This window comes from Rousettus aegyptiacus, unplaced genomic scaffold, assembly GCF_014176215.1.
Source record: "Rousettus aegyptiacus isolate mRouAeg1 unplaced genomic scaffold, mRouAeg1.p scaffold_m13_p_5, whole genome shotgun sequence".
Classification (NCBI taxonomy): domain Eukaryota; kingdom Metazoa; phylum Chordata; class Mammalia; order Chiroptera; family Pteropodidae; genus Rousettus; species Rousettus aegyptiacus.
In genome coordinates this window covers 54,883,121-54,899,002 of record NW_023416308.1, presented here as the reverse complement: position 1 = coordinate 54,899,002, position 15,882 = coordinate 54,883,121, and the positions used below count along the sequence as shown (strand labels likewise).

The following is a 15,882-nucleotide window of genomic DNA, read 5'->3' as shown; positions in this document are numbered from 1 at the left end:
TTTTAGAATGCATTTTTGCTCTACTTTCCACAGTAGTATGTGGGGGTAGGGACTTAAAAGTTTGCAAATAACAATATAAGAACTATGACTCCAGAATTTCTATCTCCAGCTCTAAGTTACTCCTTAAACTCAAGCTTCTCTATCTATCTACCTAATTGGACATCTCCCTTTAAATGTCTGGCAGGAAACTCAAACCCAACAAATTCAAAGTTGCACTCTTTCAGCTCTCATAAATCTGCTCTTGCTCTAGTCCCCCTCATTTCACCACCATTCTCCTTCTTGTTTAGGCCAGAAACCTTGGAGTCATTCTTGGCTCCCCTCTTGTTCTTAAATTCCACATACACTTAGGAGCAAATTCTGTTGGCTTTACCTGGAAAATTCTCTTCAATCTGACCATTCTCAGCATCTTCATGGCTACTTCCTAGGCCAGTGCCATCATCTCTACCCTGGAAAATGCCACTGCTGGTGTCCCTGCACCCGCTCATAATTGTTTTATGAGCTGTGTGCCACCCAGTCTCCAGAGTGACGCTTTGAAACATGACTGAGATCTTGTCATGCACCTGCTCAAAACCTTTCTAATTAGAATGAAATATGATCTCCTTAGGTGATTCACAAGGTTCTCCATAGTTTTGCTGGCTTCCTCTCCGACCTCACCTCTTTCAACTTTTCTTTTCCCTCACTGCCTTCAGTCATCTTTGTCTTCTTGCTGTTTCTCAGTTATGTCCAATCCTTTCCCATCTCAAGCACTTATTGCTTCCTCTACCTAATATGCTGAGACCCCCATGGCTCCTTCCTTCCCTTTATCCACATCTCTGCAAAAATATCCCTGACTCGGTATGTTCTTTCCCCAACATGCTTTTATAAAGTGGCACCCCAATACCCTTTTACTGCCCCGTTTTATTTTTTCAAAGCATTTTCAATGTCTTTCATTATATCTAGATGTATTTATTCATTTTAATATTGAATATTAGTCTCTCCCACTAGAATGTAAGTTCCCTGAAGGCAGAAGTTTACACCAGGCAACTGAGCCTAGGTTGGTGCCAACATAAAGTAAATGCTTAATAAATATTTTTTAATGAATTAAAAATGAATACTGAGGGTGAATATGGATATGGTGGGGTACCTAGATCCCTCAAAAAGGGTTGAATTGATTATTTGTGGATATAAAACTATTTTAGGGAAAAGATGAAGTCTTTCAAAAATGGCTGATAATATTATTGACTTCCAGAAATTGCCAATTCATATATGGATATATGTCTAAAATTTAGTAGTGACACTACAATAATTGGGTGGTCTGCGATTCATATGGAATGTGCTCAAATAGGACTCTTGACCTCCCATCCTTTACAGAGGCAGCTGTACAAACATTTACTACCCAACCTCAAAAGGTTACATTATTTATCGTTGCATTAAAGGCCTGGGATTTTCCAACCATGAACAAATTACTGTTTATACAGACATGTTTTTCCCACTGCAGATAATCAAAAATGCATTTAAATGTTACATTTCTCAACTGGTCTTTTGCAACTGTTTTCTCATTGACTTCTTCTAGTCCTTTTCTCTTCTGATTACTCCTACTCTTCTCAGAACATGCCACATTGTGCAACAGGAGTTTAATTTCATCCCCAACCATTTAAAATATCTTGAAATAAATGAAAAGATGTTAAAGGAGATTAATGGAGAAGAGGTTAAAATGAGGATATGTGCATTAAAAGAGAGTCCTTTTTGGGATTGCAGAGTCATTCACTCATTTCCTACTATAATTTATTTACCAGCAGGCTTTCCAATTCTGCTTCTATTTAAATTTCAGGTCTAGGTGGTGGGAGTAATCAGGGATTATGCATTTGGAGTGTAAAAAGACATTCTTTAGTCTGGCCATGTTGATAAAACACTTGGGGATGGGAATGGGACCAGACAGACTCAGCAGATAAAAGATGATCAGAGAATGCTGTTTCTTCCTTTTACTCAGGCCTATAGGGGAGAAATGCAGAAAATCTTTGGCCTAGACTTTCCTATGCTCCATTATGGGAGTCTAAAACTACAACCTGTGGACCAAGATTCCGTAGTTCTTCTCAAATGGCACTTCACTGGGTAATTTAACTATAAATATTCAAAAAACCTTCAGTCTTTTTACCTGTAGAAAGAAATGATTGAATATAAGAATAAAGAGAAAACACTGGGATAATATATACATGAAAGCACTTGAAGATTGTATGATAATCGATCATGTGATAATTGTAAATTATATCACAAAAAATTCCAAATAAAAAACTACATAGTTAAGTTTGCCATCTGCTATGTGAAATGGAAGTCTAAGGTATATCCAAATAAACATCTGAAAAAAGCCAGAAGACCTAACAGACAAGTTGGCTCTGTCATTTCACACAAGGCTAAATGGAAGTGAGCTTGGTTTTAGTTATAGAAAATTGAATGTGGAACTGTTCAGGAAGCTTCACACAAATGTAAATTCATTCACCCTTTAGTCGCCTTTCTGATGCTTTCCAAGGGTTTTTAGGCCACCGATAGATAGTTATCACAGAGGTTAATAGGACAATATACAGAGGTCATCAGATAGCAAACTCTGTTCTGCTTATTCTTGATCCCAAAAGGAGAGTTGAACCATACTTTGTTCAAAACCATTATTAAACAAAACATTTTTGTACTCATTTGAAGCCAAGTGAGCAGTATATGTTATAAATTATTTCTGCACAAAGTCTTACTTCAGTCAAAACTTTTGACTGTGTTTTGACACAAACGCATCACTATTTCTTGTGTTTTAGCAAGACATTATTGTTCCAAAATGTGTTCAACTAACCAATAAAAGAATGATGATTTGTAAGAATTATTTGTTTATGAAATGGAGTTAACCATAGTCAGTATATTATTAATCATTAATTTAATTTGAAATTTGGAAGAGTTTCAGGTCACCAGTTATCAGTCCTTGTTATCATCATGTTTTCGTCTATCTCAAGAGATGTATACAAATTCTCCAGAATATCTCAAAACAAAATTAACTCGAATTCCTTTAAAAAACAATTATAGAGCCCACTATAGGGTACCAGAGACTATCTAAGAGATTTGTATATTTTGACTCATATATTTAAGCCTCTAAATTTCCCTAGGAGGTTAGAACTATTCCTGTTCTAATTTTACAAAGGAGGAAACTGAGACAGAAATTAGGGAACTTGATCAACATCACACAGCCAAAAATAGCAGATCTGGGGTTTGAATCCAGTCAGTCAGACCTCAGAGCACAAACTCTTTTGCTTTCAGTAACATTAATTTATTTAGTGAAGTGTCTACATGTTCCTGGCCTAGCATTGAACACAAGGAGGACATCTGGCTGGTTGTGCTGAGCACCAGATGTCTTCAGGCTGACTCTTCATTGCTTTGTGGTCCCTGTCACAGCGGCCAGATTACATGATCTGCACAGATGATCACACCACTTGATCTCCTTGCTTATTATTATTTTTTAGTATCACAGGTTTATTGAGATATAATTCAGGGACCATACAATTTATCCATTTAAAGTGTACAATTTAATGGCTTTTAGTATATTCACAGAGTTATACAACCATCACCAACACTTCCAGAACGTTTTTACCACCACATAAGGAAATCCCATATCCATTAGCAGTCGCTTCCCATTTCCTCTACCCAGCTCCTAACAAGCACTAGTCAGATTTCTGTCTCTGTGAATTTTCTTATTCTGAACATTTCATATAAATAGAATCATACAATATGTGATCTTTTCTGTCTGGCTTAGTGTAATGTTTCCAACTGATCCATGTTGTAGCATGTATTAGTCCTTCTATTTTATTACTGAATAATATTCCATCGTATGAATTTACTGCATTAAAAAAATCCATTCATCATTTGATGAACATGTTTCCACTTTTTGGCTATTATGAATAATGCTATAAACATTTGTGTGCATGTTTTTGTGCAGACATATGTTTTAATTTCTCATTGGTATATACTTAGGAGTGAAATTGCTTGGTTACATATATGATAACTCTAGGTTTAGCCTTTTGAGGAACTGCCAAACTGCTTTCCCTCCTTGTTTATTGATATTAATACGTTCTCCTCAGCTGATTCTTTTTGTAAAAATGACTTTTCTTTCCCTGTAGAGGCAGTTGACACTGGAAATCAAGCATTCTAGACTTTGTCCTCAACAGTCAAAGATTCAACATGTGGGCTGTAAATAGCCACTTTCAGTAACAGAAGCCAAATGGAGAGCTTAAAGTAACCTTTGAGTAACTGCCCCATCTCTTTTTAATACTGAGTCTTTTTAGCAAGTGTATGAAACAAATTTAGTAAATGATGGTAACGATAATAGCTAACATCTGTCGAACACTGTAGATGTCCCAGGCAGCCTATGAAGTATGTTAAATGTATTTTATCACCTAACTTTACAACCACTAAAATCTTTTAGACTCCTTACATTCTAGAGGGTAATATTTTAAAAAATATAAAAATGACAGACAGCTGTATTTTACTTCAGTATTAACGGCAGGTAGGAAAAAAAAGGTTTAGCTTCGTGTAAGAAACAAAAGATGAACTCCCTCAAATGAAAAGCTATTCAGAAGAGACTCACTTAATGGGATAAAGATAGTTTCATTGAGGGTATTTTATTATTAGGAAGCAGTAAATAGAGTGTATTACTGTTATTTTTTCTGGATCTGTACACTCACAATGTTATCTCAAGGTTTGAGTGTTTTACACATCTTTAGAATTTGTTGTCAAATAAAATGTAATAGAAGATAGTAAATATTAACTGAAAAAAGAAATGAAGAACTGTTCTTATACAATATCTTAACTGGCTTTTGTTAAAAGTTTTCCTGTTGCAACATGCCTATTTCTTGCCTAGTACAAAAATTCATTTAATTCATTTGAGTAGATTTTCCTGCTATAACCTACTTCAAAGACCAATGAGTACTGATAGAGTTAAACAAAAGAACAAATAATCAGGAAGACAACTTACACAGTATTTTGTTTGTGATATGTTTAAATATAGAAGGATAAATTTATATTCATTATAACAAATATTAAGGCCACAAAAGCCACTATTTATAAAGGATAATTATAATTTGCACAATAATAACATTTCTTATTAAAAGAATTATAATACATGTCAGGAATTCACAATTAGGCTTCTTGGAAATAAAAACCAGACTTATTAATTTGCTTCAGTATATTAGGTAAGAAAAAAATAATAGGTGTCTAACTGAAGAGTACACTGTTGATTTTAATTTTGTATGAAGTTGACCATATAGGAATTTCTCATTTGGATTCAAACCATGAAAAAATTTAGAAGCATAATTATTTTGAATGAACTCTAAATTGTGCTTCGAATTGAAGGCCATGGGAAAAATCCCTACCCTACATTCTGCTTTAGTCCTTAGATCCAGTTGCCAGCTGCTTGCAGTCATCTTCATTCCTCAGAATAGACTAGACCTTTCTATTTAGCAACCAATCCATGAACTAGATTTCAGCACGCTAACCACATCTTCCTTCTCTGTATCATACTTGTATGTTTTTGGTCCCGAAAAGAAGTAAATGTAGCCTAAAAAAGACAAAGTTGAAACTGTGGTTACTGAAAATGACTTGCAAATTTATAAATGAAAAGATTTGCAGCTGTAAGTTTCTGGAAGTAGTACTAAAGGGGATTTGGGAATGTGTCAGGTGGCAGCTCAGTTCCCACTGAGCCCTAGAAGCTGATACCTCTAACTTCTCAATCATCTCTCATCTTTCCCTTTTTCCAGATAGGGTCTGGCCTTCTCCTTGGGGTGATCCAATAGGTCAAACTCAATCATACTTGATGCTTCTGCTCAAGCTGTTCCCCTCCAGAAAGTCCCCTCCCCTCTCCTTTCCCTGGTCAAACTTCTTTAAAACCCAGCAGAAGTCCCATCATGAAATTTCCAACTACAAATGCTAGTTCTGATATTTACCTTCTCAGATCATCTCTTGCTATTATCGTGAAGACTACCCCACAATTTAATGCCAAATCATAGATTTTCTTGTTTTCTAGTAATGTTATCTGTGTTGGATGGAGGGGCATTTCCCAAAGATACTAACCATTCTGCAAGAGCAGAGATCATATCTGGAACTTTCTTTGCATTTCTGAAGTGTCCAGCTGTGCTATATACTCCAGAAAAATGACCGACTAATTCAAAAGATTTAATTAAATGTATTTAACCCGTTAATTCAATTCAAGTCAGCTATGTGTTGAATTCAGGAGTTCAGTGATAGAGTGGGGAAAGGCACTGGAAATGTTGAGAGTGTGTATGCACATTATAAAGATGAAAATGGTAATTTTGACCAGATAGACATTATAATGTAGCTGACTAATGGATTGAAGCTACACTTAAAAACTTTCCATTTGCAAAGAGAGAACCACAATTGCAGACCTTTTACAGTTACCCTTTCTAGTGGTTAATCCAGTTAGCTAAATTTATAAGGGACTCAGGACCAAAAATAAGAACAAAGGATTCTTATTTGGAAATCAAAATCAATTTTCTGTTATGTTGAAGCAGAGCCCAGATTTCTTGTTACAATTTCCACAAAGAAAATTTTTGGTAAAAACACCCACCATTTAATTCAACAGCAGCATCTATTTGGCCATTTACTCCTGAAAATTCCTCTTCAGTATTCTTTGGATAGTCTTTTTCCATTTTCCTTTTTCGTTCGTCATAGCTGGAAGAAGTATTATTTCATAAATAATATTAATAGGAGGTTTTTATTGATTGTAGATCATATTATGCTGGTCAGGTATATTTAGCCAGGGTTGTATGATTTACTTTAGAACTCTTTCTCTCTCTCTCTCTCTCTCTCTCTCACACACACACACACACACACACACACGCACTTGCACACACACACTCTCTATCACTGCTCTCCCAGGTTCCTGAGATTCTTACTAGCTTGCTCTAAACAGTCTCTTTAAAAAATCGTCAGCTAGATTACTTAGAATTAATTATTCTATATATTATAGAAACATGTTCTCATAATTTAAAAAAATATTGCCTTTCAAAAGAAACTCTACATATATATTTAGTGCTTTATTTAGTGTTGTAATTATTCTCTCTCCATCTCTCTCTCCCTCTCTGCCCCGCAACCTACTCCATGAATAAATTTCTTGGCTCACTGAACAGGTTAAAGTCCTTCATAAAGGTTTTTACTCATGGGCTTCTTGCTATGTACCCATAGAGGTGGGATTGAACAAATAATGCACAATGAATGAACAAAGGTGTGAACAATCAATAGATTAAGATAAGAAGCAAGAAAATCGGGAACAACTGAGCTTTTGCTTTTCAAGTCAATTTAATTGGACAAAATTGCTTTTGTTTCCTGGAAAGATTATATGACTGACCCACTAGATTAGGTAGCTTTTTCTGGATCAGCAACCACTATTCAGCATTAACTCTGAAGACTGGTTAATACATCTCTTTGTGATCAAAGTTACCCCTTTGTAAAAAAGACTGACTTGTATGAATCAGCATGATTGTAGGAGTTCAGCATGAAGGCAGAGCAGACTTTCACCTCTTCAAGAAGACTTCATTTAAAGTGCAAGAAAGTCCCTTCTACATCAGCACAGAGTTCCCAATGGTGACATTCCCAGGGTAGATACCCAACTCCTTTCCCATCCAAAGGTCAGACAATTTGTCCTGGTGTGTGGGCCACTGGGCAGCTTCCTGTGGTGACAGATCACACCCACCTTCTTCTGAAATGTGCTTCTCTTGTGGCTACGATGACACAGGCCAGGGGACCGATCTCTTATGATACTGAGCAGGAGTTAAACATTGGGAAAGAAGTCAGGCTGAAACTAGTCAGCCTGAAACTGACTTGAGGGTTGAGCTTTGTGGAGAGGTATGGAAGCTAACTTTCCCAAACTCCCTTTCTAGGAGAAGCACTGGAACCTTCCAGCAAATCAAGGGGAAATTGGAGCTATGAGTTACTATAGCACGAATAAAAACGGAAACCATTTACTGTATTCCATTATCAACAGAAGTGCCAGAACAATGTAGGGACAGGGCACCCATACACTATCAGAAGGAGTAATTGCAAGGTATCAGGAGTGCAGTTAGGAAAAAAATGGAGGAAAAAGGGGAACAGCCAAGGCACATTGGCTTCCTCATGGTCTAGATTTGTTTTGTTCACTTTGTTCTAGACTATGAAATCTGGAGTCCTTTATTAAAAACGGAAGTACAGGTTGTTCACATGTTAATCTGTTCACTAGGTTGTTTTTCTTCTCTTGCTTTCCTAAGATAGTTGTACTGAGGAAATGGAAGCTTTGGTCAGAGGGAGTGAGAAAATAACGCTAAGTCCTGAAATTTTGGGGGAGTGGATGCGAAAGAAAAGGCAAAGCCACCAAGAGGCATTTGGCATGTCCGGAGATCCAGGAAGAGTGGCAGAGGGAGGGTACCAGAGAAAACGACCTATTTTGAATTTTTCGCCTCATGTTGACTTGATACTCAGGGAAAATTGTGGAATGCCTTTCATGTCTTTACTCTCTTTTGTCCGTCTGAATAGAGGATTTGAAGTTGAGTTATTATAATTAGAGCTCCTTATCTTTTTTTTTTATTTTATTTTAAACAGACATTTATGAGTGATTTTGAGAACTTAATCACCACTTATATTGCTTTATGGTAAAATATGTTCTGAGTTCCAAACAAGTGACTGACTAAAGAATATTTGTAGGGAAACTTATTACAAGTTGGGGTTTGCTTGTATGATATTTAAATTAGATGGAGAAGTCTGGAAAGTAAGAAAGGACAGAGCAAAGATATTTCCTGAGAATAGAGAAACTGTTTAAATAATACAAAAATAAGTTTTAAAAGAAAATGATGATTATTAATTTAGTAAAAAGATCTGAAGAAGAAAATTTTCTATTTTTATCTGTCTGCTTAGTTTTCTGAGGTGGGCGGTGGTGACATCTAAAATCTTATGTATATCTATTCAGAGGATAATGGAAGTAATAATATTATATATGAATACAATTTCAAAAGCATTTTAATTCTCAACCACATTTATAAAAATCTAGGCAAAGTCTGGCAAAACTGCAAAATTACTGTTTCTTTCCTCCATCTCTTCTACCACTTACATATTAATAGTTGCTCTCCCATTCTGTCAGCCGCTCTGCCCCCTCGCCTCATATATCTTATAATTGCTTTCAAAAGAGTATTGCTTTCAATAAATGCTATTTCAAAGTATCAGCCTGACACATAAATCACCATTTTGGGGTTAGCTGATGACAATATTTCATTTGAACCTTTTATGTAAACATTATGTAGACATGGCTTATATAACTAACATTGGGTTACCTACTTTTCATTTTACCAAGCAAGAACATTACAATTAAACTAGCAAAAAAAAGTTACCACCTAATTTTGTCATTTCACAAAGACAAGAAACTTTAAAACTAAAAAGGCTGAAACAACATAATCTCAGAATAAAAGACGGTTCTTTCCAATGATATCTTAATACTGATATAGCCCCATTCTCTGAAAAGTACAATATTGTACTGTTCTTATTTTGTGATGGCTAGTCCTTGGTTTGTGGACAAATTTTGAAGATTTCTACTATTGAGCAAATAGCACACGTACAGTTGGATGGCTCTGGGTTTGAATTCTGACTCCGTTATTTTGCTGGCTCTGTGATCAGGGAAAAGTGCTTAGAGAAAATAGTGGTCATGAATTGAGAGACAATTTACACATACACACACGCACGTGCACGTGCACACACACACACAGAGGTGCCTGGCACATGTAGACACTCAGGGCAGGCCTAAGCCATAGACTTTGTAGTTTATTTTGGCCCCAAGAATCATTGACTCTGATTGGCTAGGATGAAGTTAAGTGAACTTGGTGATTCAATAGGGGATCTTAAATCATCAAGAAGTTTAATCTTTACCTAATCTTTAAACACACTTATCAGGATAACATTTTGCAGTGACAGGCAAGGTTGAGAGGAGGTGGAGAAAGGAGGACTAGAGAATATTGGAGGTAGTCCAGAGAATTTAGCAAGGAAAGGATTAAGAGCGAGAAGGTCTACTGGTATGTTGAGGATTTTGATGAGGGTTAAAGAAAAGGAAATTATATAGCAGAATGAGAATCATGAGTGTGGGTATTTTAATTGACGGTAAATAAATAAATAGCAAAGTGCATGAAGAACGACTATATACAGTGAACAGAAAGAACTTCTGGATTTGGATTCAGAAGACAAGAAAAACAGCCTCAGATGGACCATTTTTAAGATGCGGGACCTTGATCTAAATCACTTAATTTCTCTAATGTGATGTTTTTAATTGTTAAATCAAGGTAGCAGTACTTGCTTCTCAAGGTTGTTGAGAAGGTAGAAGGTAAAATGAAAGAATATTAGAAAATACTCAGCGTGATTCCTAATACATAATAAACAATCAATAAATATTAGCCAAATTTAATATTAAGGAAAGAAATGAATCTACTATATATTAGGTACCTGCTAAGACCATTGTTTATATTTTCTCATCACTGAGGTCTTGTTTGTGAAACCTAAATACCAACTAAAAATGACTGACTTGTAACTAAGTTTATTTCTTTTATGGGCATTTGTTTCATCATTTAATATTGATTAATAGGTATAGATATTAAATAAACCGTTACTGGCAGTTAAAGTTTACGAACAATATTATAGTGCCATGAATATCTAATGTGTTTTTTTAGCTATATATCTTACTCTCCACCTTGGAAATCTAAGGACTTGAGACTATTTTGGTAAAATGTCTGAATGCTGTTTAATTTTATGCTCAGAACTTAGATTTGTAAGATTTCTGGCATTTTGATTGTAATGAATTCTATCATGTGTCAGTGGTAAACTGACTCTATTTTGCCTCATTTGAAGTACTGAATGAAGAGTTGAGTCTGTTAAATAAAGCTTTTAAAAAATAAGGAAGGATGATAAGAATGGTGAATTCATTGATCAGGTATCTAAAATGTATGTTTTCAGGAAGTTTCTTCAAGGAGATTTTTCTAGTGAAACAGAAATCCAGAATCTTCTATGATGTTAATAATTCACTTCTAGCCGGGAATCAGATGACTTTTATGGAGGAAGGTGCTTTTGTGACAGAGAAGGGCAGAAAGAACAGTGGTCAGAATGAAGAGAAGAACGAAGAGTTAGAAGCTGTATGATCGCAGACAAGAATCCAGAAGCCAGGACCCCACGAGAAAAATGACTATGAGAAGATTTTGGAACAAAGAATTTGTAACAACATGGAAGAAGATCAACGGCCTCAGTTACCACCTGGTTATATGACAAAAGCCAAATTCTTTGAGTTTAAGACTTAAATGTCCAACTTTCTTCTGGATATTTTCATCTTTAGGTCCTACCAGGATGTCAAATTCCACATGTACAAAATGAAATTCTTGTTTAATCCTTTAATTCTGCTTTATTTCCGAATTTGATTATTTTCTCATTAAATGGTCACAACATCCTTGTCAAAAATCAACTAACTATAGATATATGGGTTTATTTCTGGACTGTCAATTTTATTTCATTGATCTATGAGTCTATCCTTATGTCAGTATCACATTGTCTTGATTACTGTTGCTTTGTAGTAAGTTTTGATATTAAGAAGTCTGAGTCTTCCAACTTTGTTCTTTTTCAAGATATTATGTCTATTCTGGGTCCTATCAGTTTCAAGATATTCTGAGTCCTATCAGTTTTTCAAGATATTATGTCTATTCTGGGTCTTATCAGTTTCCATATGAATTTTAAGACAACTTGATGGGTTTTACAAGGAAGTCAGTGGTATTTTAAAAGAGATTGTGTTGTCATCTTAAAAATATTGAGGCTTTCCAATACATGAACATGAGCTATCTTTCCATTTAGATCTTGTTTAATTTCTTTAAGTGATGTTTTATAACTTTCAGACTATAAGTTTTCAACTTCTTTGGTTAAAATTATATCTAAGTATTTTTCTTGTTGATGCTGTTGGAATTGTTTCCTTAACTTCATTTTCATATTCATCATTAAGGAATTTCATATTCTTCTAAGGATAGAATTACAATCGATTTTTGCACATTATATTCACACTCTGTAAACTTACTGAACTCATACATTTGTTCTAATGGTTTTTAAAAAAGGATTACTAAGGCTTTTTACATAAAATATTATGTGAAATGCAAATAAAGATAGTTTTACTTTTTTTTCCAATCTGGATGCCATTTATTTCATTAATTATTGCTTAACCGCCATGGTTACAACCTCCAGTACAATGTTGAATAGAAGTCTCCAGAGCGGATATATATATATGTGTAAATATTCCATCTTTTTGCTTTCTATCTATTTGTATCTTTGAATCTAAAATATGTCTCTTATAGATAGCATAGAGTTGGATCTTGCTTTTTTTCCAATGGTGATAATCTCTGCCATTTGATTAGATTTTTGATCTATTTAAATTTTAATATTATTTATATAATTGGATTTATATTTGCCATTTTACTTTTTGTTTTCTGTGTTTCACATGTCTTTTTGTTTGTCTATGGCTCTTTAGTGCTTTCTTTTGCATTAGTGAAAAAAATTTTAATGCATCATTTTAACTTCTTTCATAATTTTTTCACTCTATTTTTCAAAGTTATTTCCTTAGTTGTTGCTATAGGGCATACCACATCCATCCTAATTTATCATAATGTGTTTCAGATTTACACTAACTTAATTCTAGAGGGATGTTAAAATATTATTCCTATATAATTTTTTTCCTTACCCCTCTCTTTCATGGTATTATTGTCATACATATTACATCAATATGTGTTACGATCCCAAAAATATATTGTTATAATTGCTATTTTATATAATTTAATGTCTTCTAAAGAAGCTGAGAGAAGAAAAAAGAGCAAGTATATATTTATAGCATTTTTTATATTAACCTCTTATTTACCATTTCTGGTTCTCTTTTGTTTGTGTTAATTTGAGTTGCTATCTGGTATCATTTCCTTAGCCTAATACAGTTTTTTTCCCACGTAACTCCTCTATGCTGTTATTGACAAATATATTTACTTATTTTATAGGCCCAATGGTATAATTATATACATATTGTTTTATACAGTTAATTTAAAACCAGTTAAGAGAAGAAAATAGAAGAAATATATATTTATTTATACTATCTTTTATAATTACATGATTACACTTACTGGTACTCTGTTTTTGTTTTTGTTTTTAATGTTGATTTAAGTTACTGCCTGGTGATATTTGTATTCAGACTGAAAAACTTCTTTTAATATTTCTTGTAAAGCACATGTACTAGCAATAAATTCTTTGATCTTTTTTTGTTTGTTTGTTTATCTGGGAATGTCTTTATTTTGCCTTCGTTCTTGAAAAATAGCTTTTCTTTGAACACTTTGAATATGTTTCTCACTGCCTTTTGGCCTAACTGGTTTGCTGACTCCCAACCTTGTCCCCTCTGATGTAGTCACACTGCTGCCCGAATGATATTTTTATAACAAAAATCTTATTGGATTCTTCCCTTATTTAAGACTTCTAGTGATATCTCTTTTTTCTAGTCAATGAACACTGATCTTCCCAGAAAAGCATAGATCCTCCATGCTCTACGCCCTGCTTATCCTTGGGCCACATCTCTCATTGCCCGTGTTCTAGTCATAGTGAACTTCTACAGGTTTTCCCCGTACACACAGGCTATTTCACACCTCAGTGCCTTTGCTTCAGTTGCTCTCTCTGCCTGGAAGCCAGTCCCACCCCTCTCGTCTCCTGACTGGGAAACTCCTACTCAACTCTCAAGATGAAGCTCAGTCATCTCTTCCTTTAAGAATTCTTTCCTGGCAATTTCCTCTTTGTTTTGCCTCATTGATCGCTGTGCAGTCTTTTATCACAGCACTTAAATCGCTCTTAATTATTTATCCACATGCCTACTCTCAATTGTAAGACTTGCTGAAGGCATAAATAACACCCAACAGGAATTAAGAACTTATTGTACGACGGGCATTTCACATTTTTCTTTCATTCCCACAGCTCTACGAAGTAGATACTTTTTCTACCTCTATTTCGAAGGTAATGAAGCAGACAGAAAGGTGATCCAGGTTGCCAGATGATTGCTGTTAGAGTTGAGCTTCATTCTCTCTTACTCCTGCCCACACTGTTAAACAGCCAACTCTGTGCCTCCCTTGGCGTCAGTTCCTAGTACAGAGTCTGACATATATGTATGCCTAATATGTGTAGGTTGAATGTGGTAGTTTAGTAATGTATTTTTTAAAATTTATGATAAAAACAAGATTTTTAATTCTACTCATTGTTATTATTTTTATTACTTATTATTTATTTCTCTATGATGACTAACAAAATTCTTAAGTAAACAGACCCATTTCCAGCATTCCTGGGACATTCAGGAAGGCGAAAATGTGGGAGATTGGGATACTTTGGATCCATTATGCCTCAGGTCTGTGTGTATAGAAAGAGTGATTTAGGGGTGGAAAAGGCTGGGACCTGTAGATTTTCAAATCACTTAACATGAAATTCAGAAAACATTTGCCAACTCAAAGAATGATGAAGTTGATGGCACCCCCAGAAAATGCTTGGTGTAGCCTCTGCTCTGCTATCGGTGGGCGAAGGAGGATAGCTACAGGAGAAATTAGCCATAGGAGATAGAAGTAATGCATAGAAAGAAAAACTTGTTGAATCACTGGGGTTTGCTAGAAAGAGGAAAGGAAAGACTAAAAGTAAATGGACATGTGGTAGAGTTTAACCAGTATGTCATTTCATAACATGTAATGGCCTCAGCAGGGTTAAGCGCCCTTTTGGATTTCACTTTGTAGTTCTCTGGGGCAGCTCCCCTGTAAGTTACTAGTGTACTGACATGTGGGTTCTCATTCTTAGAGTTGAAACCAACCTGGCTTCAAACTAACCCTCAATCCTCAGTGGAGGAAGTCCTGAATAGTTTTCTCATCGCAACTTCATTTACCAAAACTGGTCCCAAGCTCTAGGAGTCCATGGAGAATTTCCCTCACAACAAGCTTATCCAGAGACTTTCCTTCCCTTGGATCTTTATTTGTGACACACACTGAACTAACATGAGGACCAAAGAAGAACCTGAGGAATGACTAAAGGAATAAGTCCTAACATACCATCAATGGATGTAAATATAGTAAATCCTTGGTCTATAACATGAGGCTGTGGACTTCTGTATTTTCAAATGTGGCCATGTGTTTTACCTATATAACCTCACTTGTCTCCTTTGCCCTTTCCTCCCAGCTTCTTCCTTCTTTCTGCTTAGACCGGAGAGGTAATGACTGAAAATCCATTGGCCACCTCAAATCTCATGGCAACCATGAGTTAAGAACAGTAGAATAAAATGTTAGAAGGAACTGGGGTTCCTAATGGTCATGTATGGGGCTGCCTTATCAGCCCTAAATCTGTTGAACTTCAGACATTTTACATATATAAAACCCTTTATATATTTAAGCCACAATATTTTGGGTGTCTGTTACTGGCAGCTGAATGCAATTTCTAACTGATACAGGGCTTTCTCACTACAATAAGATATAAACGTGAGGCCCTGCTAAACGCAGTGTGTGGAATTCAGGCAGAGGGGCTATTAATAAATAGAACTGATACAATAGCTTTTTCTGAACTTTTGAGCTGTAGGTTGGGGGCTGTTCATCTTATTCCTTAGTGCATAAACCAGTGTGTGTTGAAGTGTGTAAAATAGGGGACTCCCATTGTTGAAAGGATTGACTATGCTTTGCCAAAAGCAGTAATTTCAGGGTGATCAGGGCTCTTTAGTATTTAAAAAGGACACTCTTTGGATGGCCCCTCAGAGAAGTACTGAGATTTAAACAATCATTTGTTAATTATCGCAAGTTATAAAGCAATTATTTATTAATTACTCTACAA

The 15,882-nt window shown here is 35.3% G+C and overlaps 1 protein-coding gene across 1 annotated transcript in view; it reads right to left on the bottom strand.

The window, feature by feature from the left end:
* Positions 1 to 3,912: 3,912 nt before the first annotated feature.
* The window catches only part of MMP20 (matrix metallopeptidase 20), a 38,807-nt gene continuing 26,837 nt past the window's right edge, over positions 3,913 to 15,882 (bottom strand). Inside the window, exons 9-10 of the mRNA XM_016134028.2 lie at positions 6,593 to 6,696; positions 3,913 to 5,566 (exon numbers count right to left, since the gene is read on the bottom strand). Coding sequence (XP_015989514.2) covers positions 5,466 to 5,566; positions 6,593 to 6,696 — 205 coding nt within the window. The 3' untranslated portion in view covers positions 3,913 to 5,465. The remainder of the gene's footprint in view (positions 5,567 to 6,592; positions 6,697 to 15,882) is intronic.